The sequence below is a fragment of the Copadichromis virginalis genome, linkage group LG10 (assembly GCF_057382275.1).
Source record: "Copadichromis virginalis isolate Kocher_CV1m ecotype Utaka linkage group LG10, C_Virginalis_male_GT1.1, whole genome shotgun sequence".
NCBI lineage: Eukaryota > Metazoa > Chordata > Actinopteri > Cichliformes > Cichlidae > Copadichromis > Copadichromis virginalis.
In genome coordinates, this window is record NC_140627.1 from 2,661,904 (window position 1) to 2,688,789 (window position 26,886).

The window sequence follows — 26,886 nt, forward strand, 5'->3', positions numbered from 1 at the left end:
ACAGGATCTGAAAGCTGGCATTTAATGCCCGGTCAGATCTAGTTCAGTCTAATCTAATTCTTTGATCAGATAGTTCCGGGTTTAATTGAATGTAATTGGAATTTTAGACCACTTTGTCCTCTTGCACATCTTCTTATGCACACCATCAGTGTAGGTATCTTTGTACAGCACTTAGGCACAATATATCGTTCAAAGCAAGTAAAAAGGAAGAAAAGAAAAATCCGTGGAGGTAACACAGCAAACCTTTTGATTTTCCACACACAGCAAATACCTTCAAGGCTCTTTACAAAAGAGGCTGTTTTAGACATCTTTGAGTTCTTGATAGAGTGTATCATCAAGCACTCACATGGGATTTTCAGGTGTGTTCTGCCAGTTGTCTTCTTGATCTTCTAACCTCAGCAGAAGTCTGGTACCAAACCTAAGAGACTCTAATCATCACACCCTGATGATCATATTCCTCTTTAACACAACAGAAATCCATCAACGTAAGAAAACAGTTGGAAGACTCAAACTGTGAACAAAATCAAGCTAAGAGGAACAAATGGGTAGCAGCTGGCCTTTTTAGGAGAAAAGGGAAATAAACTATATGTGTGTCTCATATCGTACTTCAGATAAAAATAAGAGGAAGCAGCCTTTACAGCTGTGCCATCAGACCACCTGCACCTCCATCTGATTTATGAATCTGCGTCTTTATAAATGTAGCTGTGTAATTAGGAGAGACAACAGCAGTAGTGGGTCTAAAGTGTGCTTCTTGCACATTGCACTCAAGTTCAGTATCAGTAGAAAACCAAGTTTATTGTTAACTGACGTATAGATTAAAATGTAAAGTGTGCGCTGTATAATAAAATGTTGCTGTTTTAAAAAAAGGTTGAATTAAAACAAAAAACTATGATTTTGAAATCTGCACAAATATGTTTGTCAAAGGAGCTTGCAAAGAAAAGCGTCTGGACTTCTTTAAGTTGCTTGAAGACGTTTCACCTCTCATCCGAGAAGCTTCTTCAGTTCTAGGGTCAAATGGTGGAGAGTCCCAGATATAAACCTAGTGGGAGTTTCCCCCCACAGAGGGACAAAAGGACCCCTGATGATCCTCTAATCGCCTGAGCCAAGCTGTGAAACTGGGTGTGGGTCACAATCAGCCAGAGTTTCGGGTGTGTTCATTGTGAAACCTGGCCCCACCTTATCATGCGAATTCCTGAGGTCAGATAGCCCAGGATGTGAGTGGGCGTTAAGGCGTCTGGGGAGGGATCTCAAAACTGGATTATAGATGGCAGAGAGTTGGTGTCGTAAACCCCGCCTCTGTTCAAAGATGGTCGCTCACAGTGGACATAGATGGCTTCTTTCACTCCTCTTTCAAACCATCTGTCCTCTCTGTCCAAAATGTGAACATTGGCAACCTCGAAAGAGTGACCTTTGACCTTTAGATGCAGATGGATGCTGAGTCTTGTCCTGTGGAGGTGGCTCTTCTGTGTTGTGCCATGCGCTTGTGAAGTGGCTGTTTGGTCTCTCCAATGTAGAGGTCTGGGCATTCCTCGCTGCACTGTACAGCATACACCACATTGTTAAGTTTGTGTTTTGGCGTTTTGTCTTTCGGGTGAACCAGTTTCTGTCTGAGTGTGTTGCTGGGTCTGAAATACACTGGGATGTCATGCTTGGAGAAAACTCTCCTGAGTTTCTCTGATACACCGGCTACATAGGGGATGACAACGTTGTTGCGTCTGTCCTTCTTATCCTCCCTCACTGGTGTCTGGTCTTCTTTTCTGTGCCTCTTTGCTGACTTTAAGAACGCCCATTTAGGATAGCTGCACGTTTTGAGTGCTTCCTTTACATGTGTGTGTTCCTTCTTTTTTCCTGAAGAAGCTTCTCGGATGAGAGGTGAAACGTCTTCAAGCAACTTAAAGAAGTCCAGACGCTTTTCTTTGCAAGCTCCTTTGACTATGATGACCTGGATGACTGAGAACCTTCACAGACACAAATATGTTTGTTTTTTCACTTTGAAATTCATTTATTAATTCAACTTTGTGCCTTTATTATCTGCTGCAGCCTCGTGGTCCCAGGGCCTCATTTCAGATTCAAGTGTCCTTGCTTACATGCTGCATACTTCTTTACTTCAGACCTTCTAATGCAATAAAGCCCATCTGCAAGTTCTGCTGATTTATTTACACTAAAACCCATCAATATACAGTACAGTATTTTGTAGCTGTTGAGCACTTTATGGTGTGGTATTGATACTAATAGACTGACCTAAAACAAAATGCATCAAACCAAAATATTGATAATAATAATAATAATGTAGCACCTTTGCAATAATGCCGTGGGTCAAACAGCTGGAACCTCTGAAGCTGTTTCAAACATGCGTGTCTCAATTACGTGGAAATCCTCCTGGATAGCAATGTATTTTTATTTGTATTAATAGATTTTTTTGTTGTTTGGTGAGATTCACCTCTTTCTTTCTAGTCCAACTTAAATACTAGATATTTACAGTACAGAGCAGCAGTCTCTGCATAAAGATGTATCTGCCTCAGTCCTGGCAGAATTACTCAGTCTGGTTCATATCTAGGGCAAAGCGTACGACGCCGCCACCTCTCCGAGGTCCGGGTCTATCCAGCGGTGGTTGTGGTTCTCCTCCAGCAGCATCCTGGGAATGATGATTACTGGGTCGGAGAACCTCGTCTTTAGCATCTCTAGGAGGCAGCACATGGTTAAGATGGCAGAGAAGGAGACAGAAAGAGACACGTGATGAAGCATTTCTCTAGGGCCAAGCACAAGAAGGTAATGGGCTGAGCTGAGCACCCTGTGACCGCTCATTTCAGAGAATATCTGGGAAAGATTTAGCAACACCGCAGGCTTCCTTTCTTCTTTCTTTGCTTCCCACAATTTATTACATAAAAAACCAAAGGATAAATAAAAGTTGGGAAAGCTGCTTTGCATCAATACAGGTTACTTTTTACAATCAGTACAGGGTGGGCCATTTATATGGATACGGCGTAATAACATGGGAATGGTTGGTGATATTAAAGTCCTGTTTGTGGCACATTAGTATATGTGAGGGGGCAAACTCCTCAAGATGGGTGGTGACCATGGTGGCCATTTAGAAGTCGGCCATCTTGGATGCAACTTTTGTTTTTTCAATAGGAAGAGGGCCATGTGACACATCAAACTTATTGGTAATGTCACAAGAAAAACAATGGTGTGCTTGGTTTCAACGTAACTTTATTCTTTCATGAGTTATTTACAAGTTTCTGACCACTTATAAAATGTGTTCAATGTGCTGCCCATTGACTTTTGTCTTTGGGGTCATCTGAAGGCAACTGTCTATGGTGTGAAGATACGAGATGTGCAGCACCTGAAACTACGGATACTGGATGCCTGTGCTGGCATTTCTCCTGCGGTGTTGCTATCGGTGTGTGAAGAGTGGGAGAAGAGGGTTGCATTGACAATCCAACACAATGGGCAGCACATTGAACACATTTTATAAGTGGTCAGAAACTTGTAAATAACTCATGAAAGAATAAAGTTACGTTGAAATCAAGCACACCATTGTTTTTCTTGTGACATTACCAATAAGTCTGATGTGTCACATGGCCCTCTTCCTATTGAAAAAACAAAAGTTGTATCCAAGATGGCCGACTTCTAAATGGCCACCATGGTCACCACCCATCTTGAGGAGTTTGCCCCCTCACATATACTAATGTGCCACAAACAGGACTTTAATATCACCAACCATTCCCATGTTATTACGCCGTATCCATATAAATGGCCCACCCTGCACTTTGACCCATTCGCTTAGTCGCAGCGCTATCACGATTTCCAGGATGCCAAGAGTACAATGAGGGTCTCGGGGTGTTCTTTGAAAGAAAGGCTACAAAATGCAGTAGACGATGGAAAAAATCCAAATCACAAATTAGATCATAAGCATGCACCTAGAGCTCCTGTCATAACTGATCAAAGCAGTGTCGCTTCCCTCATTCCATCCATACTTACCGCTCATCTCACACCCATGCTAACGCTCGTCACAGTCTAGTGCAAAGCCTGGGCCAAATTACTGAACACAAACTCAGATTGCAGGTCCAACAGAAAACAGTGGCAGCATGCTTTAAAGAAAGAAAAGTCCACATGAGATGGATTTGTTTCAGTTTTGCATGTGACTACAGTGCATGAGTGACCTGCCTCGCACATAACTGGGGTCATACCTGAGCCGCTAACTCAACTAGTCAGTCATGCAATTTAACCGTGGGGAGTGGGTGCATTCCGGCAGCTCGATCGGGACTAGTCGCTCACGACTGGACTAAAACCCAAGGCCTCCTTAAGAAAAGCCACCTTAAGGAACCTTAAATGTAGGATGTGACAGCAGGCAGGCAAACGTCCCCCTCTAACCCACCTCCCCCCTTACTCTAGTGTCCATATGGAAGAGAAATACAGAGGGGAGTAGACCAGAGATAATGTGGTGGTTCACCAGAAAAAAAACAAAAGTGTGCCACTGTAATAGAAAACAAAAGTAAATGACAACTCCATGAGCAAGTATGAATGACAATGAGTGGCAATTCTGTGTCTATGTCTTCTTGTTGCTCTTGATTACCTGGGATTGGGAAGTGCACAGCCCCACAGGTGTTGCTTTAGAGTCTGCACCCAGCCAATATCTCGGATTGGCTGGCAGAGTTGTATGTAGTGGTACTGTTTTAGCACAACCCTTCAAATGAACCAGAATGTCACTGGTTAGCACAGGACATATTGGACACAGCATCATCCAAAATGTGACATCCTCAAATAGCATGCCCGTGCCACCGGGCTAAAGTATGAGAGAGAACAATGTGAAATGCAACATCGCGCACACGTCTGTGGAATTTTATTTATTTTTTTGGCAAATTCACTAAAAGCTACGAAGCACATGACATCTTGTTCTGGAATAAGTGTCTGGACATCCTCCCTCATGCTTGTTGCTCCATAAATCGCACGAGTTCTAAGAATATATTGAGACACGATGCAAAAATAATATATTCTTCGGTTCTCACGTGACGGCAACATGCAGGAGCGGGGAACGATGTCAGAGCTCGTGCCAGAACACAGCGCAATCTTTGATAAGCATAGAAAGAAAGTTGTGAGAGAAAATTCTCTTCCATGTGGATTTAAAAAAAATCTCGATATATTTTTTCAGAAATGTTGTTTGTCACAAAGACAAAGACTTGGACAGGAAGAAACACTGACAGATACCTGCAACCGGTAATTTTTCATGGTTCTTCTTAACAAAAAGAAGCAAAGAAGACACTGCTTTTTCTGCTTTTTTGGTTTTTGTTTGCATTTATTTGTAATGTTTCATTAAATATGAGCAAGCAGATAGAAACACAAGCACATCACAACTTTTTTTTCTTTTTTTTGTCCAAGACATCACTTTCTTTACCATACTTTCTATCCTTATTTGCCTAAAAATCATAAAGATAGCACCGGGTGTGTGGTGTGCTAAGCACTGTTTACATTTTACTGCCCCTACAAGCCCCCCCACCCCACCCCCCACCCCACCCCCCCCCCACCCCCACCCGTGTTACATGACAAACCCCCAACCAAAGGCTGCAAAATGTTAAATGAGTCAGGCCTTTATCCCTGATGGAGCGAGTGCTCAGCTTGTGTAGATGTGATGCAGCGGTGATGGTAAGAGTTGCTGCTGTCTCAGACACCACAGCAAACAGAGAAGGGACTGTCCATCGTTCAGAATGGAGAGAAAGATGCATGAAAACAGAGGTGTGTGTAGGGTGGAGCACAAAGATAACAAGACTGTCTTCTAATGCAAAACAATGTGTCTCTATGTACACTAGGATGAAGCAGCTGATACTTTACAGTAAGTGCAGAACTGGACTCAGCCAGCATGTATCCCTGCTATAAACTAGTAGTAAATATAAGTTATATACACACAACTTTTCACAGACAAACAGTGTGAAACTTTCCTCGTGTTCTCTTTTGTTCAGCATCTTGCTGAAGGTATCCGATTTTCTCTGCACTACCATGTTCACTTTGAAGACAAAGAGAATCAACATTTTAATAAATAAACTCAGTGATTGAAGTAAAACGCGGGATTCAGAAACAGAGAGCGATGAACGATGGGATCCAGCAGACACATCGCTGTGCCTCTAATATCAGGAAAAAAGTATTTATAAGCACAAAGAAAATCAGATTACGGGAACTTTAAAAAAATGCAGTGAGACGGTTGTTTTTTCTTTCAGATCTGTGCCTCAGCCGTACAGAACGCTCCTTTAAGGTGCAGCATGAGATGTCTGCTGTCAGCCAGCTGCAGTTTATAGTCTGCAGAAAAGCAGATGCACAACATGCACCTTCACACTGGGGATTTATGCTCCAGCAGGAAATCTACACCATAACCTACGGCGTAACTGACGTGGACCTCCATAGTAATGGAACTACATGTTTTTCGCTGCAATTTTTTTACATTTATCAGTGAGAGATAAACAATCACAGTCTCATATAGCATCAGTATAAGGACTCACAAATGTCAGCAGACACATGGGGGGAGATTACAGAAATTACAGGCTACCTACTGGGGGTGAGGTAATTTGAAAAGAAGTGGAAAAACTCGGGGGACAAATATGTTTGGCCCCAAAAATAACAAATGAGAACAAAGAGCAGCCTTTTATTTTGCTTCTGCTTTCTGCCACCGCATGTAAAACACCAGGACACGACCACGTGGCACATGGTTAACACACAACGCAGCAGCACAAGCATAAATGAAGTCGGCCACTTATGTAAGTTACATCAGAGGCTCTACAAAGAAGTCTAAATCAGACAGCACAGGGACCAGACCTGTTAGTAAAGACAGTGTTGGGGTGATTACACTGAACTATGGTCAGTGAGACTGACAGCTCTCGGCACTTGGCGAGAACGATGAGAAGCACAACATCTCCCAGTTTCACTGAACTCATCTCTCTCTGATTCTGAGAACCGACGTCACTACTCCCCGTCTTTATGTCTTTATGCCTGCATGACAATGTTATCTAGTTCAGGGGGAATACTCGAGTGCTCTGCAGACTGACTGGTGTTTAATGCACGATCAGTTTAGTGTGACCTAGATGGTTTGTTGGCTACGAACGGTGCGTTACGAAATGAAATGAGCCTCACGCGAGCGGAGAAAAATGCTCAAGTGTTTTTCTTTAGATGAATTATAAAAAGCCGTACAACAGAATTTAGTTCAGAAAGAGACACTGATTACGAATCACATTTGGCAAAGCTGATATTGCTCAACACAGACTCTGAGCACGTGAACAGAGAACAGCAGCAAAGATAACAGAGCAGGTATCAGACGCTCATCATGATAAACCAAGCGGGACATTTATCAAAGATTTCAGAGTTGCTGCTCATTTTTGTGCATGTCCAAAGTGCCAATCTGATTCATTTTTTCTCAAAAAAAAACCCACAAAGGAGGGAAGAAACAAATCCTTGATAAATTCAACAATGCAATCTGCTCGGCTGATCAAAGCCATCCGCCAGAATTGCTTGTCGCTGGGCCTGTGCATTCAGCGATTGGCTAGCCAGGCAGCCAGTAGCCATGGCAACCTGGAGATGGAGGCAAGTAGAGTGGGGGGGGGGGTGAATAGGCTGAGAGAGGGGAGAGGATGCTCACGCCCACTCTGAAGCAATGAGGCATAGCGTGATACAGGAGGAGCAATGGCGTGGCATGATCACAGCGCAGCATCTTATTCTAATGTTACTGTAACAGTGTGGCCAGGAGGTAGTGACAGAGCACTGAGGAAGAGGATGAGAAAGAGGCTTGGGGAGGAAGGAGAGACAGATGAGAACCGATGTGAGAATCAATTTTGCAGCCTCTGTGTTCGTTTCTCCCCGAAAATAAGAAAGAAAAGGAGAAGTAGTGCTAAATGATTTTTACTCTTTTGCCTCAGCCAGTTTGTTGTTCATCTCTTTACTTTTCTCCTTGTCCCCCACCGAAGGCCGGTTCTCGGGCTGGTTCTCTGAGGTCGCCTTCTTGGAGCCCCTCAGCACAGTGCTCTGCTTATCTTTGGGTTTCTTCGCTGGCTTGCTCTGGCCTGCTGCTGTGGCTCCAGACTTTTTGGATTTAGAGCGAGGGAGACTATACCTGTCAACCTAAGGATGGTGGATAGTGGAAAAGAGAATCCTGAGCTGACATGCCTCAGTGGTGTGCAATGAGATGATCATGGTAAGGATTGCACATCAACATCACAGGTCTCATTTCTATCACGAGATTTATTTGAACTAAAGTTTGGCAGGTGTGCTCTCACCTGTTTGCCGGGGTCTATGTAAGGCTCACTGTACAAACTGCGTATCCTCCTCCTCTCCACGGCCTTGTTGTCAGCAGGCTGCAGCGGGAACTGGGCCTTGAAGGTCGCGCTGTAGCTGGTTTCCAAGCTCGTCTTTTCATCCGGTGGCAGGTACTGGGACTTGGCCCGTATCATCTTTACTGGCTTCACGTCTCTGTACGCTTTGAATTCAGTTCTGTGGAGAAAAACAGGAAATAAGCTGGTGCTCATTTTTACTAATCCTGCAAGATCTACAGTGTAAGATGGCACTGTTCAGTATTGGAAGTTGGTTGATAAATATTGACCTGTGCATCTAAGCTGTGGAGTTCAAATGTGCTTTTAGAGGACAAGGTCAAAGCCCACATGCGGAGTATGAGCACACTGTTAACCAAATGAATCAAAGCACTCGACCACCTCCAACTTATTATCAGTAAATAGCAGAGACAGCACCTGCTGGACGTCCAAACTGTTGTTGGGGACATTAATAAGGTATGTTTGAGATCTCTACTCCCCAAATTTCCCCAACATGCTAACGTGACCAACCAGGGAGGACAGGACACTGGACCATGTGTACAGTAACATCAAGCATGCCTATAAATACGCCTTCCCCTACCTGGGACAATCTGACCACCTCTCCCTGCTCCTCATCTCTGCCTACACCCCCCCCCCTCAGGAAACAAACCCTTCAAGCACCCGGGTCATTAAAGATGATGGTCTCCTCCAGCTACAGGACAGTTTCATTAAGCGCTCTGTAGAGAGTGTGTCAACGACTAAAACCAACCTAAAACCCAGGATGATGAGTGAAGTACAGGCTCTGATCAGAACTCGTAACTTAGCCTTCAGGCTGAGAGACAGTGTGGCCAGAGCCAACCTGACGAAGGGCATCAAAGCGGCCAAGACGAGGATAGAGGGCTTCCTCACTGATAACAGCCCCCGCAAGGTGTGGAGAGACATCCAAGCCCTCACCAACTACAAAGGCCAGAGCCCCCACCCGTTTGCTTACAGGGTAAATCGGTCGACAGAGGATGCCGTTACCGTCAACCTTCACAGAGCGCTGAGCCATCTGGAGAACAGGAAGAGCTGAGTGATGATGTTCTTGGTGGACTATAGCTCACACCCCTTGCCACCTGCTCGAGGACCAAAAACTTCCAAACCAAGTCCCAAAGTCAAATGATCACTGCAGCATTATGAGAGTCGAAAAACTCTCTAAATCCTTTCATCTTTAATAAAATCATCAGTGTTGCTGCTTTACCAGGGGTCACAATTAAGTTTAACATCCAGGCATCCATGAAAACAGGATTTATTAAATTTAATGGAGTTAGAAGTTAGCAGGAAGTTAGCAGGAAGTTAGCTCGCTAGCTTCCATCTAAATATATCTGACTGAGGGATTTCTGAAACAAATTCAAACGTACAGCTCTGTTATCACTTTCAACATAAATGAAGACAGAAAACTAAACAGCAGTGACGTTTGTAGGGTTACTGAAGTTGGGCTAGCTGCTATATAATGATGTGCTACGTGAGCGCTAGCTACACAGCTATCCTAGCATAACATAAACACAGTGAAGCTGGAGGATGAACGCTAACAATTTTCCACTGGATAAAAGTTAACGTGAGGGTTCCCGATGGTTAGAGACAAATGCAATCACATGGCAGGATGCTGTAAACGGACCAAACTTCAGTCAGGAGAACAACTGAGATAATCCATCTACAATACCAGGTTAGTCATTAATATACTGCTGCAGGGGCTGGGCTGGAGTTACATCACATTACATTACATTTTAGGGGCTTGTTGAGATTAAATAGAACAAGATACAAAACATTAATACATGTCAAAAACACAACAGCCTTACTAAACGCAGAGTAGTTTGGGCCCAGAAGCAGGATTCATCACGTCATCACTAAAGACCGGATTCTCTTGTATTCTATTCTATGTGCTTATTGTGCATCTTTATAATACAATGGCCATCGAAAGGTTCAGCCTTGAGTCAAAGTGAGCATTTGTGCCAAATTTAAAGAAATGAACTGAAGGTCCTGAGATATGTTGTCACAGGATGGCAAAAAATGTGTGAGATCAGAGTAATCCTGACCTTACACATGATCTCACCAAAATCATTTCATGATGAGTCCGAGCAGCTGTGTTTAACTAAAGCTGAAAGAAAAGTCCCATTTGTGTGGACCTTTGTGCCATTGTGGTGGTTGTTTAACGATCATCACTATTAGAATCTGCATAGTTTTGCTGTTACTAACTTTAGCAATGCTTGTGTAGAGAAAAACTGTAACGAGTGGTGCATTACTACTGAAGAGCAGAGAATGTCAGAGGTAGTGCAGGTGGGAGGAGGTCTGCACCACAATTTGATGGTGTGATATCCTGTAGTCCTCCTCACACAGCATTTCTGAAGAAGGTCAGCAGTATGGCATTCCTTCAGTGCAGGCTGGCCTGCAGCATGTGCTCTGTATCACTGACATTTAAAATGTATGGCTAGCATGATCCACACAGTGTCTGGATATGAGCTGTGTATTAAAGGCATTTATTTTACATCACCTTGCACAGCTCCATCGCTCCTGTTTTAATCACACTGTATTTTTCTCTGCAGCGCGTTGTGTTCTTTTAACATTAGTAGTCCATGCATGCATGCACCAAGCTTGCTTTTACAAACGTTAGTGAAAGACTGAGTCATTCTAAAGAGCTCGTTGGATTTAGGGTCCACAGTCCACCATCAGCTGTATACTCAATATTACTGCAAAGTGAAGTGTTTAGGAACCACAGCAACTCAGACCATGTGAGGTTACAGCATGAGGTCGCAGAGTGCTGAGGTACATAATGCAGAAACGTCACAGACAGCGCCGAACCTGCTCTGGAAATAACCTCAGCATAAAAACTGTGCACCAGGAGCCTCGTGCCATTTGGTTTCCATGGCTGAGCAGCTCCTGTAGGCGCAATCTGTAGGCAGCCCAGTATTCTCGTCCACATAGTGTCTATTGTTTGAACACAGGTTTGCTCTTCAGCTACTTAAACATTTTTTAAAAGTATTTTGAAAAAGATTTCTAAACAAATATGATTTTAAAAGTTTTAGTAATCTGGATGAAAACATATGAAACTTGGATTTCACTATTTTTTGGCTTATGTTCTTAAGATTCAAGCTCGTCACGTGGTGTTTTGCAGCAAAATGCTGAAATCAGGTAGCTAATTACTAGGGGTGCAACGATACTCGTATCGATATTGAACCGTTCGATACAGTGCTTTCGGTTCGGTACGCATATGTATCGAACAATACAACATTTGTAATTTATTTTATCAACTTTCCTTCTGACGATGCTGTCTGTGTTGAGCGCTCAGTGAATCTGCGTTCGACTACTCCGCCTAGGCTGCACTGTCGAGCGCAGATCCACTGAGCGTTAAACACAGACAGCATCGTCAGAAGGAAGAGCGCAGGGCAAGCTAGCAAGACAGAAGTTAAGCTCTCCTTGCAACATGGCAAATTGAACCTCCCCCACCCTCATTCAGATCTGGCGTTTGGAATTATTTTGGTTTTCATGTGACGTATGACCCTGAAGGTAAGCGCGTCATGGACTAAAGTAAAACAGTATGTTGGATGTGCCACGCAATGCTCAATTACATGGGTGGGAACTAGTGTGTTAGCGCAGTTAGCTCGTTAACGTGTTGGCTGTCTAGCCCCACGCAGGGGTAGCTCGTTAATGGAGATTTGCCGTGTTGTGGCGTTAACGTCATTTCAACGAGATTAACGCTGACAGCACTAGTGGGAACACAACGAATATGACTGCACATTTACGCCGACATCATCCTAGTGCAAAGACAAGTGGAAGCAGACAAAAACAACAAGCACGCATGCTACAAACTTTACCCGAGTCATTTAGACAGCCGTTAGCACATGATTCTCCTTATGGGGACCTGATATGTTTAATATTGTGGCGAGCTCAGACAAGGAGGAGACGGAGGTGTCGTTTGGTCTTGCTTCCCGTGAGCTAGCCAGGGAGCACAGCCGTTTATTGACATCTGCAGAAGAACACTGCCACTAGCTAACTGCTCAGCGCGGCAACCGCACAGCAACAACAACAACAACACACAAGGCGCCCTCTGACCCCGGAAGGACACACCGTCGCAGCGAGAGGGCGTCACCCGTCACTATGGCAACATAAACAAAACATAACTGTACAAACAGAACCCCGAACAGCCCTGACCCGCTACAATATGCTGCTGAGAATATAGCCCAGAAGAAGCGTATAGTATAGCTTTTATTTTGGAAAGAGCCATTTCTCTGTAATAAACTCTCTTTTCCAAAGATGAGTGATTCCTCAATCAGATACAGGTGTTACCGTGCCAGATCCGCGGCCCCGAACCGTAGTAAGGAAACCTCTGGCAGTTACTTGAAGGTTCCGTAACTGACTCGTAGCCGGCAACAGCTTACTATACAGGTCAACTCCGCTAGCAAAAAGATCGAAGGAGGCGTAGGAAACTGCTTCACCGAACTTTATTTCTTCTCTAAGGCACGGACACCGCGTACAGTGGGCTGAAACAGTTTACTCACAGCGAGCATCGCCGACACAACTCTGGCTGTCGAGGGAGTTATTATATTCCTTTTATTTATTTTCTTTTCGTCTCTTCTGTAGCTAACCGTTACTTTTTCCCCTTCTCCGCTCTCTCTCTTCACACACACACCAGGCAGTCCCGCTACACACATCCCGAATACATTTCCCGTCAGGCTTCATCCTTAAAGGGCCATGCCTGTAACACAGGGCTTGCAAAATCGCTAGCCCGACGTCCCGGGGCTAGCGATTTTTCCAGTCGTACTACCAAAATCTATCTCTGCCCTGCCCGTCGGGCTATTGTAGGAAGGAAAAATATATGTCAATGCTTTTGCATTCTTTCAGAAATGTAGCTGGGTAATTATGTCATTGGCATCGGTGAGCCACTGTCAATATGTGACATATTGAAATCGTGTTTGAATTTGCGCTTGTTTTTTGCTTTCACTTTGCAAATGTCCAGGTGCCTTCTTTTGGCGCACCGGCCGGTCACGACCGGCGGGGGAAAAGTCACTCGGGTCAGAACATGGGGTGCCACCATCATCCCACTTCTGACACCAATGTGGCGAGCTCAGACAACGAGGAGACGGAGGTGTCGTTTGGTCTTGCTTCCCGTGAGCTAGCCAGGGAGCACAGCCGTTTATTGACATCTGCAGAAGAACACTGCCGCTAGCTAACTGCTCAGCGCAGCAACCGCACAGCAACAACAACAACAACACACAGGGCGCCCTCTGACCCCGGAAGGACACACCGTCGCAGCGAGAGGGCGTCACCCGTCACTATGGCAACATAAACAAAACATAACTGTACAAACAGAACCCCGAACAGCCCTGACCCGCTACAATATGCTGCTGAGAATATAGCCCAGAAGAAGCGTATAGTATAGCTTTTATTTTGGAAAGAGCCATTTCTCTGTAATAAACTCTCTTTTCCAAAGATGAGTGATTCCTCAATCAGATACAGGGCTTGCAATATCGCTAGCCCAACGTCCCGGGGCTAGCGATTTTTCCAGTCGGGCTACCAAAATCTATCTCTGCCCTGCCCGTCGGGCTATTGTAGGAAGCAAAAATATATGTCAATGCTTTTGCATTCTTTCAGAAATGTAGCTGGGTAATTATGTCATTGGCATCGGAGAGCCACTGTCAATATGTGACATATTGAAGTCGCGTTTGAATTTGCGCTTGTTTTTTGCTTTCACTTTGCAATCGCGCGAACTGTGTATAGAGAGCGACAGCACTGATCTGTGAGTGATGATAATTTGCGCACCAATTCCTCTGACATCGTCTTATCAATCGTTAGCTTACTATGCAAACATGACAAGTGAAATCTCCCGCAGCAAGCTTAAACATGTGAGAGGTTGATCGCGCAGAGAATCGCTGAGCTTATGTGAGTGCGTGTGTAAAAGCAGCAGGATTTATATTTCAGTTCTGCTGAGCCAAATAAGACAGGTCAGGGTGAAGAAGTGACAGCCAAAGAAAAGCTTACCACAAAACGGAAAAGTTATGACAAATCAGACTATAAGGCAAAAAGAAAGTGCAGCTTTATGGTTTCATGGACAAAATAATTTCTGTGGCTGCAACATGACGAGCTAAATAACCAGGGCTGCACATAAGTGGTCCGCAGGTGCGCATTCGCTGTCAAAAAAAACCCAAAAAACGCGCACAAGATATGAAGTTGCAACGCGTGTTTGCATACATAAGATTTTCTGGAGGAGGACAGACATTTGTTTAAAACTCTTAAAGATGTCGAAGAAGTTCCTTTAAGCAATTACTTTGGTGTTCCTCTACCTCCAAACAAATGTCAGGAGTCCGAACCACAAAAGAAGCGCGTATTCTCGGAAAAGTGGTTGCAGGAGGTGAGCTGGCTTCAAACAAATGATGAACGCACAGAGATGTGGTGCAGAATGTGCCGTGAAAATCCCACTCTAGCGGACAAAAACTGCTTTTTATATGGACGCAAACGCGCGCTGCAACTTCTTATCTGGTGCGCGTCTTTTATTTTGACAGCGAATGCGCACATGCGGACCACTTATGTGCACCCGTGTAAATAACATAATGTTCTGCCGGCTGTGTTGTTGGTTTTCTCTCGATTTCTGAGTCGACAAGCGCCTTTGTTACTGGGACCAGTCATTTTAAGAAAGGCCCCCATTAGAACCCATGAGAAATGCAAGAAACACATTATTGCTCAGTCTGCAATATCTTTCCCAGAACAAACACCAATTGCAAATAACAGACTAAAAATAAACCTGAAAAATCTGTTTAGAACAGCTACTATGTTGCAAAGAGTGAACTACCACTGGCACAATGTAGCAGTCTTTGCAAACTTCAAACAGCAAATGGCCTCGATCTTGGTTCCACTTGCCTCTTACCCGTGACTTCAGTGGAAATTTCAAATTCAGGCTCTGACACAGACTGATTCATGTTCTACACAGTTCTTACAAGTTCATAGAAATTTCTGTTCAATTAGAACCAAGTATTTGAGTTGATGATTGTAATTTTTATACAATGTTGTAATTTGTTTTTCAACAATTTTTTGATTAATGTTTTGTTTCCTTTACAATATTATACTTTAATGTATAATATTGTAAAGGAAACAAAACAGGAAACAAAACATTAATCAAAAAATTGCTCTCTTTTTTTATTCGGGCTACTTACATTTATTTTGGGCTACCAAAAACTGAAGAGTCCCTGCCCGAAGGGCTACCAGGGATTTTGAAATTTTGAGAGCCCTGAGATATATATATATTTTAAATTACTTTTGTTTCAGCAACATTACATTTAAAAACTGTACTTTTGAGTTAAAATATATATTTATAATTTTAATAAATGACAAATTAAAAAGGCATGAACATTTTTTTGTATCGAAAAAATATCGAACCGTGACACCAAAGTATCGAACCGAACCGAACCGTGAATTTTGTGTATCGTTGCACCCCTACTAATTACAAAGCTCTCGTTTTTAGAGCAGCAAAATGAAACCATCATTAGTCGTCCTGTCATGGTCTGTGTGCAGGCAGGAAGGAAAGGACCCAAAAGCAGAGGTAAAACTTAAACTCAAAACAGCAGCTTTATTGCTGGACACTAGGAGAACTTAACTAAACTTGCGGCCACAAACATAAACTAGAGAGGCTACCCACAAAGACAGGTATGAGGGAGACCACAACACTGGAAAAGAGAAACACAGGGCTTAAATACACTGAGGGATAACGAGGGGAATGAGACACAGAAAGAGAGCACAGCTGGGAGTAATTAGGCAGGACGAGACAAGGGAAGCAAAACTAGAAACACTGACACGAGACACGGACCTTCAAAGTAAAACAGGAAACATAAAGAGACACAGACATGACAACATGAACTTCACAACCTGAAATCACAGACAAGAAACACATGAGACGTAAGTGAAACATAACTAGATTAAACTTGAGGCAACTAAACAATGAGCCGAGAACTTAACACCATCTTCAAAATACAACAAAAGAGATCAAAAACCAAATGAACGTGCTGGGTCACAGACCGAGCCCCAGGCACGTCCTCCACGTCACAACCAAAATTACTTAAAGCACAAATAAGAAACATCACCTGCAAATTAGTTTCACAGATAAATAAATTATACTCCAGACAGAAACAGTGTTTCTGTTAAACACTGTAAAACTGTCCCGTTACACTGTGACACTTGGCAGAATATCATTAAAGACAAGTGACAGTCTACAAATTATTTAACATATTTTTAATTAAAACTAATTTTCAACTTCTCTTCTCCATGAGTTTATCATAATCTCCTGTTAATCTAAGCTTAAACTAGCTGTCAGACACTAACATGTAGTCTATTAAACAAAACCAAAGTGAAATGTCACACTGTGAAATATGAAAGTAAGCTATACTGTACAAAGGCTGGTGACAGTGACATGGCTGCTGAATACAAATATCCTTTCTTCACATGGTGCAGAGAGGAGGTGGAAGCCACACACAGAGCCATTACATAACCACCAACGTCCACTCAGTGCTCGACGGGGCCCAAGGAGCCACGATGCAAAGACAGGTTATACAACAATGTCCAAGGCCAAGGATATAAAGCACCCGCATGACCTCACAGGCCGTGCGCGTATGTGACAGAAAGATGGAGAAAGAGACAGATTGTGAGTGCAGACAGGGTTCACAGTGTGAAACACCGGTCTGCACTGTAGCATCGCTGCTACTAGTCAACATATGACTGGGTAACAATAAAGCCTGTGTCTCCAAGGTCGATGTGTACTTGGTACAAAAAAACAGACAATGTTCAAAACACTTTCCTGTCATATCATGAAGCTAAACTCTGTATTTATAAACAAACCAAAACCAAAATATTTTTACAAAAAACATGAAAACATAGCAATGTGATGTTCATATGCGCTCAGCGCCTCTGGACATAGTTATTGGTCTGCATTTTACTGAGCAACAATACCTGATATATGGCAGAATGGCTCTGTTTTAGCACCCCTCATATAAATCTTTTAATAGTGGAGAGCATATCTATGTACAGAGCAGGTGTTAATGACAGTAAATATGACTCTGATTAAATCAGGGGGAAGTTGAGGTGAAGCAGGTGTGCAGCACATGTGGCGAGGCTAAAGCAGCTTATATACAATGCTCTATGCGAGCTTTACTGAATGGATCTAAGTGAGGGCGACTCAGCAGATTCAGTTCAATTTTATTTATATAGCACCAAATCACAACAACAGTCGCCTCAAGGCGCTTTATATTGTAAGGTAGACCAGCGGTCCCCAACCCCCGGGCCTCGGACTGGTACTGGTCCGTGAGTCGTTTGGTACCGGGCCGTGAGAGTTGAGGCTCAGGTGTGAAATGTCTGGTTTTCAGGGTTTTTATCGGTTTTCAGCGTTATTTTGTTATCGTTTTTATCAATAACTCGGTTTTCCTGGGTCTTTTCACGTGTGTTATGAATAAATCTTCTTTTTTTCGGTACCGGTACTAGTTTTATTTTGTTGTATTTATCCGCGACACCTTAAAGGCCGGTCCGTGAAAATATTGTCGGGCATAAACCGGTCCGTGGCGCAAAAAAGGTTGGAGACCGCTGAGGTAGACCCTACAATAATACCAACACTCCCGAGGTGTAATATTTTACGTTAGGTGACACATCGTCAACATGTTACGCTTGTTTTTCCTATTTAAAAAAAGCCATTAGGGCATTCATGTGACTGTAATAAAATAATCTTTGCAAAATAGTTTTTAGCATTAACCCCTTACTCCAACAGATAACTTAAATTTACAGGTGAAATCGTGAGGAAAAAAATGTAGCCACTCGATTCTCATCTTCAGACATCAGTGGATTAAAAAGTCAACTCGTATCTCATAGAAATTGTGATTTTATTAACTAACGTCAAAGCTAGTCTGCACCTGACGATAAAAGATCCAAATTTAAACACCCCCTTCTGGTGAAAGTGAGTTCAGTTATTGGTGACTAAAGGTTGTGCACTGCTGTACGTAGGCTGGACCGCCTAGAATCACAAGTACACGAAGAAAAGAAGAGCTGTGCATTTATTTTGTGATGTTCATGGCGAGACTCCTGTGAGAAGAAGGGGAAACGTGGTGAGGAAACTCCTGCAAGGCCGACATGATGCCTTCAAGTGGTTTTTGATATCCAAACAACACTTTCAAAATCAAAAAAAGGCAGCTGGAACCACAGGAGAACCTGCAGCTTCTGCTCGGAAAGTGGTTTAAATAATAAATACAGGTATAATTTATTAAAGGGCTTTTTGTGGTTCTTTGTGGCTGAACACAGCTCTTGGTTGGTAGTTCATTACCACACCGACTGCAGACGGCCCATGCACCTACAGAGAGTTCCTGTATCCTGGTGGAGGCAAGTTTGTGGTACGTCTGTGGTTACTGTTGCTTGTGCTGTTGTTGGTGCGTCAGCAGCCCTGGAGAAGAGCTGAAGTGAAACGGAGAGTTAAAAACAACAACAAGTGTCCACCACAGTCACTGTCTGTGCTTTTCATGCTGTATTTCTGATTCACGATGTTTCTTCATGCTTTTTCTGTTCCTGGTGAACTCCAGAACGGAAGAAGGGTCACTCCCCTACTTGTTATGGCCAACTTGTCAAGCAATCAGCTTTTCAAGTGCACACAGCCAAGCTACACGCTGTGAGGGTGTTGGAGGAATGCATGGAAGCATGCATGCACAGGTTGCCTCTCTGTAGACAAATATCCAAGCATACAGAGACAACAGAAGTAAAGCTGCTCTGGAGGGCTCACTCTGCTGACCCGCCGTGACTGAGAGGATGTGCGGAGAAAGCCCTCGTCACAACGGCCAAACGCTGGCACCGACCGTGGTGGAACCGCGCCAGGGTACAGTACTGCTGAGCTTCATGCAAATCTGCCCGTATGTGGAGAGCACAATTCCGACCTCTCCCAGCGGGAGAGTCATCAGAAAATGCTTTCAAACAAACGGCTGCAAATTTCTGCACCGTGGAATCAAACAGTGCTCAGCTATATTAAAAAAGCATGATGAGGTGTTACTGGCAGGCCAGAGAGAACAGGACACAGGCCAAGGCCAAGAATAATGGTTTATATGTACAAAGACTGAAGGTTTGGATGGAGGAGTAGAATGAGGTGAGCAGGGGGAAGATGAGGGTTTGGATCTTCTATTGAAATCTGAAATCCTGAGGATGCTGTTTCACTGCTTCCTCTGAAAATGGGAGAAGAACTGCTCTATGCATCTGTCCACTCAAATCACAATGAATCCTAACATGCCCAGAGGTTATTACAGTTGAGTAATTAATTACTAAATTAGTAGAAAATAAATCTCCAACAACCCATGTGTTAACCTTTAACTTCCCTGTATTGATGCAGCATGTTGTGGACCTTTGCTCCACCTTGTTCTGTAAGCTGTAAGTACATTTGCCCACTGAGACTGCTAAGCCTAATTTATGTGCAGTTGTCACTGATGGACATCCTGACTCCTGATTTTACAGCAGCACTGGCCATACATCAAGACCTGGCTGCTTTCTGCCAGAGTAATCCAGGGAAATTGACCTTCCCACGCACCACAGCTCCACTTCCTCACCGTGTTTCTTGGTGTGTCAGTGAGTGCAACGGCGGCTGTAAGTTAACGCATCCTACGTCCTCTGGGACCAGTTGGCTCCCTCTCAATCTTACAGCCGTAGCTTCTCAGGGGTCCAGTTGAAACTGTACATCGCAATCATCAATCACACAGGCGCAGTTTTAAATCTTCACAAAGTGATGCACTAAACTAATGTTGCAAGTTTTTGGCTAAAGGCTGGTTTCAGTTTTTAATGTAATCAGTGTTTGGTTCAGGGTTAGGGCTAACTGCAATGCTAACTTACATAATTCATTCATACTCAGAATCAAATCTGGGGATATTTCCTTGTACATTCGCTGTAATCAGATATGAAAAAATCAGATTAGAGTGGTTATATAAGACACCCAGCTTTAGTGGGCAGCACTCTGAACTGACAGTTTAGGATTACATTTGGGCAACAATACTTGGAAATCTGTCACCGCTAAAGAATGCAGCAGTTCAGAAGAAAATCAGTTGCATTTTGGTTGTTCTGTGGACGTGACATGAGAGATAAACTGTCTTTAAGTCTGAACATTACTGTCTTAGATTTTTATTTGCCCAGGTGAGAAACAGGAGAGAGGACATGCAAAAGAAGGGCACTGCGTTAATAAATGCGTTGAATGACAGTAATGTGGCGTAAATTCAAATTAAAAATGTACTTCCTCAGTCGTCTTCTCATCTTTTCTGAACTCGATGAACCTGCTCTACCTGCCTCACTCTCAGCGATGAAGCCGCATCGGCGTTCATCTTCTCGACAGCTCTGCCTGATCTGCTCTTTGGATGTCTTTTGTTAGTCGACACAGTTGCACAATGCAACAAACAACGCTGTCAGCATGAAGAGCAGGCTTTGTCTTTTACAGTTTTTGCAAACACTAACCACACAATAACAAAGAGTCTGACAGCAGCCACTGCCTGAAACTCGAGACTTATTTTCATGCATAAAATGACATTTTACACATAATGCGACGAGTTGGCGTTGAAATGACGGTGGGATGGGCTTTGGTTGAAAATGCTGCACCAAGTCGGGGCAAGAAAAGGAAAAACTGTTTCCAATGAAAAGAACTGCAGAAGCCTTGAGCATTTTCCCAGGTGCACTGCAGAAAGAGCGTCTTTGTGTTCGGCACGCTGTCTGGTAAAAATAAAGGTTCAAAGAAATGGCAAGTGCCCACATCAGAAAAGAGCTGAGGGCTTCGTGTTTCACTGGCCCGCGGTGATAGGGAGGGCTGACTTTACACATGATTAGCCAAAGTGACGATTGCAGATGTTAACTGATGTTAGTGTCTTCTAATAAAACAAGAATACTAAAAGAGTAACAGATGATTCTTTGTATTGCTTATCCTGTATCTAAGGCTCGTGCTAACTTTATATTCTCTAACTCTGTTGTATTGACTTGTCCAATTGAGGTTTAGTACAAAACAACACCAGCATGTTTTGATGGCTTAATTGTCTGTTTGGTCAGACTTGAGAGCAAATAATTATGGAAAGCAGCTAAAACATTTCATCCTACTGATGCTGTTTTTTTGCTAAGGCTCACTTCTCTGAATTTCTACTACTGAAATGAAGAGTGTAAGGTGACATTAGCGATGAAGTCAGCTGATTGAAATAAACACTAACGCAGATCCAGCATTACAGTGGATTTATACTTCTGTGTTAAATCCACGCTGTAGGTACGCGTAACTCCAAATCCTTCTGAAACCCTACGCTGTAATCTGACATGCACCTCCCCATAAATGTAACACAACCAGCACAGTTATAAATGCTGACATCAGCCACTTGTGTAGGCTCCAATGAAGACTCCACATGGAGTCACCACAGAAACATAATTCAGGTATTAGTGCTTGATTTTACCTTTCATATCTGTCCACCAGGGTCTGATTGGGATGGTGAGTACAACATCACCATGACAACTATAAGAGGGATGTCAAACTCCTTTAACCTTATGAGCCACATACCGTCTGCTTTGTGTGAAACTCCTTTTCTATTAGTGTAAAGAAGTTTAACTACCGTATTTTCTGCACTATAAGGCGCACTTAAAATCCTTTAATTTTCTCAAAAATCATCAGTGCGCCTTATGTATGAATTCTGGTTGTGTTTACTGACCTCGAACCGATTTTATGTGCTACACGGCGCTCAAAAATCTGTCAAAAATGTTTTATTCCGACTTTGGTAAGCTAGGAAGCCGCGCCGCTTGATGGATTGTTGGAGCATTACGGCTGCTGTAGTCAGGAGCCTCTCGGAGGAATCTGGGTCCTAAACTCCGTCTGTTTCAGGTCCCAAAGTCAAACGAACACTGCAGCATCACTGAGAGTTAAAAAATGTCTAAATTCTTTCATCTTTAATAAAATGATCAGCGTTGCTGCTTTAGCAGGTGTAACAATTAAGTTTAACATCCAGGCATCCATGAAAACAGAATTTATTACATTTAACAGAGTTAGAAGTTAGCAGGAAGTTAGCTCGCTAGCTTCCACCTAAACATGATATAGCATGTTCTGAATGAGAGATTTCTGAACAAATTAAAACGTACAGCTCTGCTGTCACTTCCAACATAAATGAAGACAGAAAACTAAACAGCAGTGACTTTTGTAGGGTTACTGAAGTTGGGCTAGCTGGTATATAATGATGTGCAACATGATTGCTAGCTACACAGCTATGTTAGCATAAACACAGTGAAGCTGGAGGATGAACGCTAATGCTTATAATCTGGTGCGCCTTATGGTCCGAAAAATACAGTACACATGTTTTCCCTGAGATATCTTAGCATTAGAAAACGAAGTACAATTCCAGCAGTATGTCTCAGTTTTTCTGCACAACACAGAAATGCTATTCTAGTAAATGAAAGAAATCTGTTACTACGACTCCCTGGGCTTAAACTGTGAAAATGAATAAATATGTAAAATTACAGGAGAAGTTCTGACAAGTCATTATAAAACAGGAAGTTTTTGCTAATTCACAGAAAACGTCCTTTGTTTTGGACCCACTGTAAAAAAATAAATAAATTTCCATAATAATGACAGGAAGACTTAACAGAAGAACGAGGCTCAAGTGGTCAGGGGTGAGAGGAGGAAGAAGCCTGAGGATTCATCCTCTGGGATATCAGCAAGTTAACAAAATCATTTGGGAAAGCTTGAAAGATGTAATGGATACCATGTTGTTCTCACACATGTAATACGAGCACAACTCAGTAATTCAGTTCTTGATTTAAAGTCACATATTTAACTCTGGAGGAAGTATTTTTGCAAGAGACAGGAAACAGCTTTGTGATGTATTCAGCCAAGCAATTTTTTTTAAATAACATAAAAGAAGATGGAGCTCTTCACTATGCATTTTAGGAGTTTTTATGAACTGGATACCCACCATGGCATTAAATTTTGAAAGTTAAACAGTCTGTTACTCTGTCAAGTAAATGCAAAGGACAATTCCAAGTGTAGCTACATATCTGTCTGACATCATATAAGAACAGAGATGTCCATAGTGAATTTTGAAGGTTAAAATTCAGTTTTACATTCATGAAAACTGTAGTTATAAAGCAGTTATAAAGGATTGTATTTGTTCAGCCACATTGCCATGTGTTAAAGGCCTGCTTAAAAACATATCAAGAACTTGAAAACATAATTTGAAGCAAATTTCTTTCAGTGTTTTTGTGCAAACACTGTGTGTGTGTGTGTGTGTGTGTGTGTGTGTGTGTGTGTGTGTGTGTGTGTGTGTGTGTGTGTGTGTGTGTGTGCATACAATCTGTGGCATTAACCCACAGCTGACCTGCTTTGAGTCTCTACTGGCAGAGGAAGACAGCGAGCCGACTGGGCTTCTGCTTGTCACAGTGCAGCCATTTCATGCCGTGCGGGGGAAAAGCCCTGGTCTGTACCCTGCTGATGCTTAACAACACAGGCACGCCAGCAAGGCACCAAACAGCTGTAAGGCTCCCTCAGTGATCACACACAGCACCACTCACCTCTGCCAGCAGAGTCTCACTTCAGCCAGGCTCCCTCTAAAAGCCCAAACCTGCATCCCGTGACAGCTCTGAGCCAAGACTCCCGATTTAGGAGTATACTGTGAGAGGTGTTTAAGATAACACGAAGAACAGAATGTTGAATATTCTACAAAATCGGCGTATAGCACAGCAGTATCCTCCATAGGACTTGAGTATAACATATATAGAGTATCAGCTGAGGCATGTGTACAGTGGCTTAGACGTGCATGACTTGATGTTCATCTATCCACCAGTCGCCATCATCACCATCCCTCAGGAACATTGCATAGCAGTACAGAGATTAGACTCATAGAACTAAACACAACAGCGCTCGACAACAATTGCACCTTGACCTTTCCACTCAGCTTAATTACCTTCAGTGGAGAAAATACAAGTTGACCGCTGTGTAATGCATTTGCATGCTTTGACTGAATTACACTGTGAAACAACTTCTCTGTTAGTCACCCCCAATTAAGCTCTGTGTTCTGATGATTATCACACCTGCAATGCAACCTCAACAAAGCTTCTCATAGAGACCCATTCAGGAGGGTTTCCTCTGTGGAAAGGCCTCCTGCTCATTTCCCTTTGATTTCAGGTTTGTATCCAGCTGTGCAGCTAATAATGGACTATATAAAAATGATACATTAGATTCTTTATTCTCTTTGTTTGTTTTGTTTGTGGTGGTGTAAGGATGGAAAGGTTCCCTCACCTTTGACCCAGAACTGGGTAAATATTGAGGCTCAGTTAAAAAATTTTTTGCAAGTCTGCATTTTAAAAGACAAAAATATGAATGCTTGAAGAAAATGGGACAACTCTTGGCTAAAAAATAATGATTAGTAAGGATGCACAATTAGATCAGCTTTTAAATTGTAACTAATTTCACTTTGTGAACATTATTATACCCATAACAACATCTGAACCCCTTCCTTAACAGATATTCTTGCAGTTAGCAGTGTGATCACAACTGTCTTTCTGAATTGACTTTATGACAATGATATTTCTTTAATGTCAGCTTTGACCCCTTTGACCCTTCACGGGGCTCTGAGGCCTTCAGCACCCTCTCTCTCTCTCTCTCACACACACACACACACACACACACACACACACACACACACACACACACACAGTGACAGGCACTGTATTAACTTACTTGTAGGAGCTGCCGCCTGAAATCTCCTCTTTGATCTGTTTGTTCACGGCGTCCGCCGCCCTCCCTCTGCCCTCTCCATCCCCCTTCAGGACCACTTTCTTCTCCCCCTCCTTCTTGCTGACGCGCTTTTTCCTCTCCTGGCCCTGGAGCAGGTCCTTCTCCTGGACCTTGTCGGCTATAGCGCTTTTTTCAACGCCGCTGTCCGCCTCCGCCACCACCACGTGCTTTTTTGGGTACTTGGACCTAGCCGGTGTGCGATCTTCTCCCGCGGAGGCGCTCGGAGGCGGTTTGGGTATCCAGGGGTGATCGTACCTCTTCGGGATGGGCCAGGGCTTGAAGTCCTTCTGGTACTGGGTCTCACTGTTGAACGGTGTTTCCGGTTCGTGGTACTGGTTCTTGGGCTTACAGCTCGGTTCGGGACGCACTTTCCAGTGCTTAAAGTCCTCGCGCATCACAGAGCTGCACACGCGCTCCTCGGAGACGCACCTTCGCGGCGCGCGTGCAGTCGGAACGGCTCGGCTTTCTGCGCGAGACGGCTGCGTTTCTATAGCAACTCGGGCCTGGGGAGGATGTAGCTGCGGCTGCAGCTGGATGTGCTGCATCTCGGAGACGTCCGTGTATTTGGAGAAGACCAAAGGCACCGCAATGTCAGCCTTGTCCAGCTGGTTCCAGAAGCGGGCCATGCAGCACGCCCTGCTGATGCAGGGCCACGCCATGGTGAGCCGAGCTCACAGCTCCGCTACAGCACGGTGTCCCGCGGCTCGGACAGGGGGGAGACGTTAGTCCACTCTGTGCTGTCAGTGAACCAAGATGTCCGAGCTTCACGGAGGGATGCGATGCTGTCTTTGGCGTTAAATTTGCTTCGTGTGGAAACCCATCGCGCTTTCAGGGAACACAGCTGCAGAACTGAACGACTTTGTTTTGAGGTTTTTCTTTTTCTAACAGACGTCCTCTCCGCGTCTCTGTGTCCTCTGTGTCCGTGCGTCCTGCTACATCACTCCACGGCAGGGCTCTGCAAGCAAACACGGCCCCGCCTGCCCGCTCAGCATCCCAGAGACACTAGCCGAGGATGCACTTAGACGTCACGTTAGAGACAATCTAAAGAGGACTTCCGGTGTAACCTGCATTGTAAAAGCTCTTCCACCGTTTCGAAGCAGCGCAAATTGAAATACACCTCAAAGAAAAATAAACATATTAGAGGGATTTACCTTGTGTGTCGACAGGCTCCTATTAATAAACAGAATATCTGAGGGGAGCTACAAACACTGAAACACCGGCTCCCATTGAGACTATTGTGAGTTTCCTGTTAGTGCCGGGCTGATAAACATGCTGAGCTTGACGAACGGTTTGTTTTTACGCACCTGACCTACAGGAGGGTCATCCATCTTTTTATTTTTATTATTTTAGATATCATTTCATTTTCAAATAAATGGTTCATTGCATATTTTCAGTATTATTTACATGAATGTCAGTAAATATTAAGTCAGGTAATGCTGCAGTTCTATGCATGATTATAAAAGTATAAAAAAACAGACAGTATTGAAGGGAATTTTAAATAAAGGAAGGTTTTTATTGATTCTTTCTCATATTCTTTAAAATAAAGCCATCACAGCACTCATTAAATAGGCCAGTGATTCATGCAAAGTCTCCTCTGTGACAGAGCATATCGTCATTTGCAGATTGTGCCAACAACAGCAGAATACATGAATAATGCCGACTCCTTACATGCCCCGAGGGCCTGTCTCAAACCGGACTTTAGTTTAAGACATCAGAAAAACACATTGTTTGAACGGAAGCCTTATACAGTTCAGCTGTTAAGCTTTACAGACATGACCATTGATTTTTAATTCCTATTGTATTTGCTATTATTGTTTGTTAGTG

At 43.4% G+C, this 26,886-nt stretch overlaps 1 protein-coding gene across 3 annotated transcripts; it reads right to left on the reverse strand.

Annotated features, from left to right (window-relative positions):
• Positions 1 to 2,136: 2,136 nt before the first annotated feature.
• On the reverse strand, positions 2,137 to 26,243 carry map6a (microtubule-associated protein 6a). Of its 3 annotated transcripts, XM_085469452.1 has the most exons (5): positions 25,006 to 26,243; positions 8,256 to 8,469; positions 7,886 to 8,100; positions 4,577 to 4,687; positions 2,137 to 2,681 (listed from the first exon to the last, which is right to left on the reverse strand). In XM_085469452.1, the coding sequence occupies exons 1-5, from the start codon at positions 25,719 to 25,721 to the stop codon at positions 2,534 to 2,536; spliced, it is 1,404 nt and encodes a 467-aa protein (XP_085325578.1). In that variant the 5' UTR covers positions 25,722 to 26,243; the 3' UTR covers positions 2,137 to 2,533. The 3 variants fall into 3 exon arrangements, with proteins under 3 accessions (XP_085325578.1, XP_085325580.1, XP_085325579.1); XM_085469454.1 differs by lacking the exon at positions 4,577 to 4,687 and having other exon boundaries at positions 7,923 to 8,100; positions 25,006 to 26,242; XM_085469453.1 differs by lacking the exon at positions 4,577 to 4,687 and having other exon boundaries at positions 25,006 to 26,242.
• Positions 26,244 to 26,886: the final 643 nt, after the last annotated feature.

Coding starts and splice junctions, on each gene's coding strand:
- map6a (XM_085469452.1), bottom strand. CDS start 25,721: ATGGCGTGGCCCTGCATCAGCAGGGCGTGCTGCATGGCCCGCTTCTGG. Junction 8,101..8,255: donor ACATAGACCCCGGCAAACAG/GTGAGAGCACAC, acceptor CACCATCCTTAG/GTTGACAGGTATAGTCTCCC. Junction 2,682..4,576: donor TGTGCACTTCCCAATCCCAG/GTAATCAAGAGC, acceptor GCTGCCTCCTAG/AGATGCTAAAGACGAGGTTC.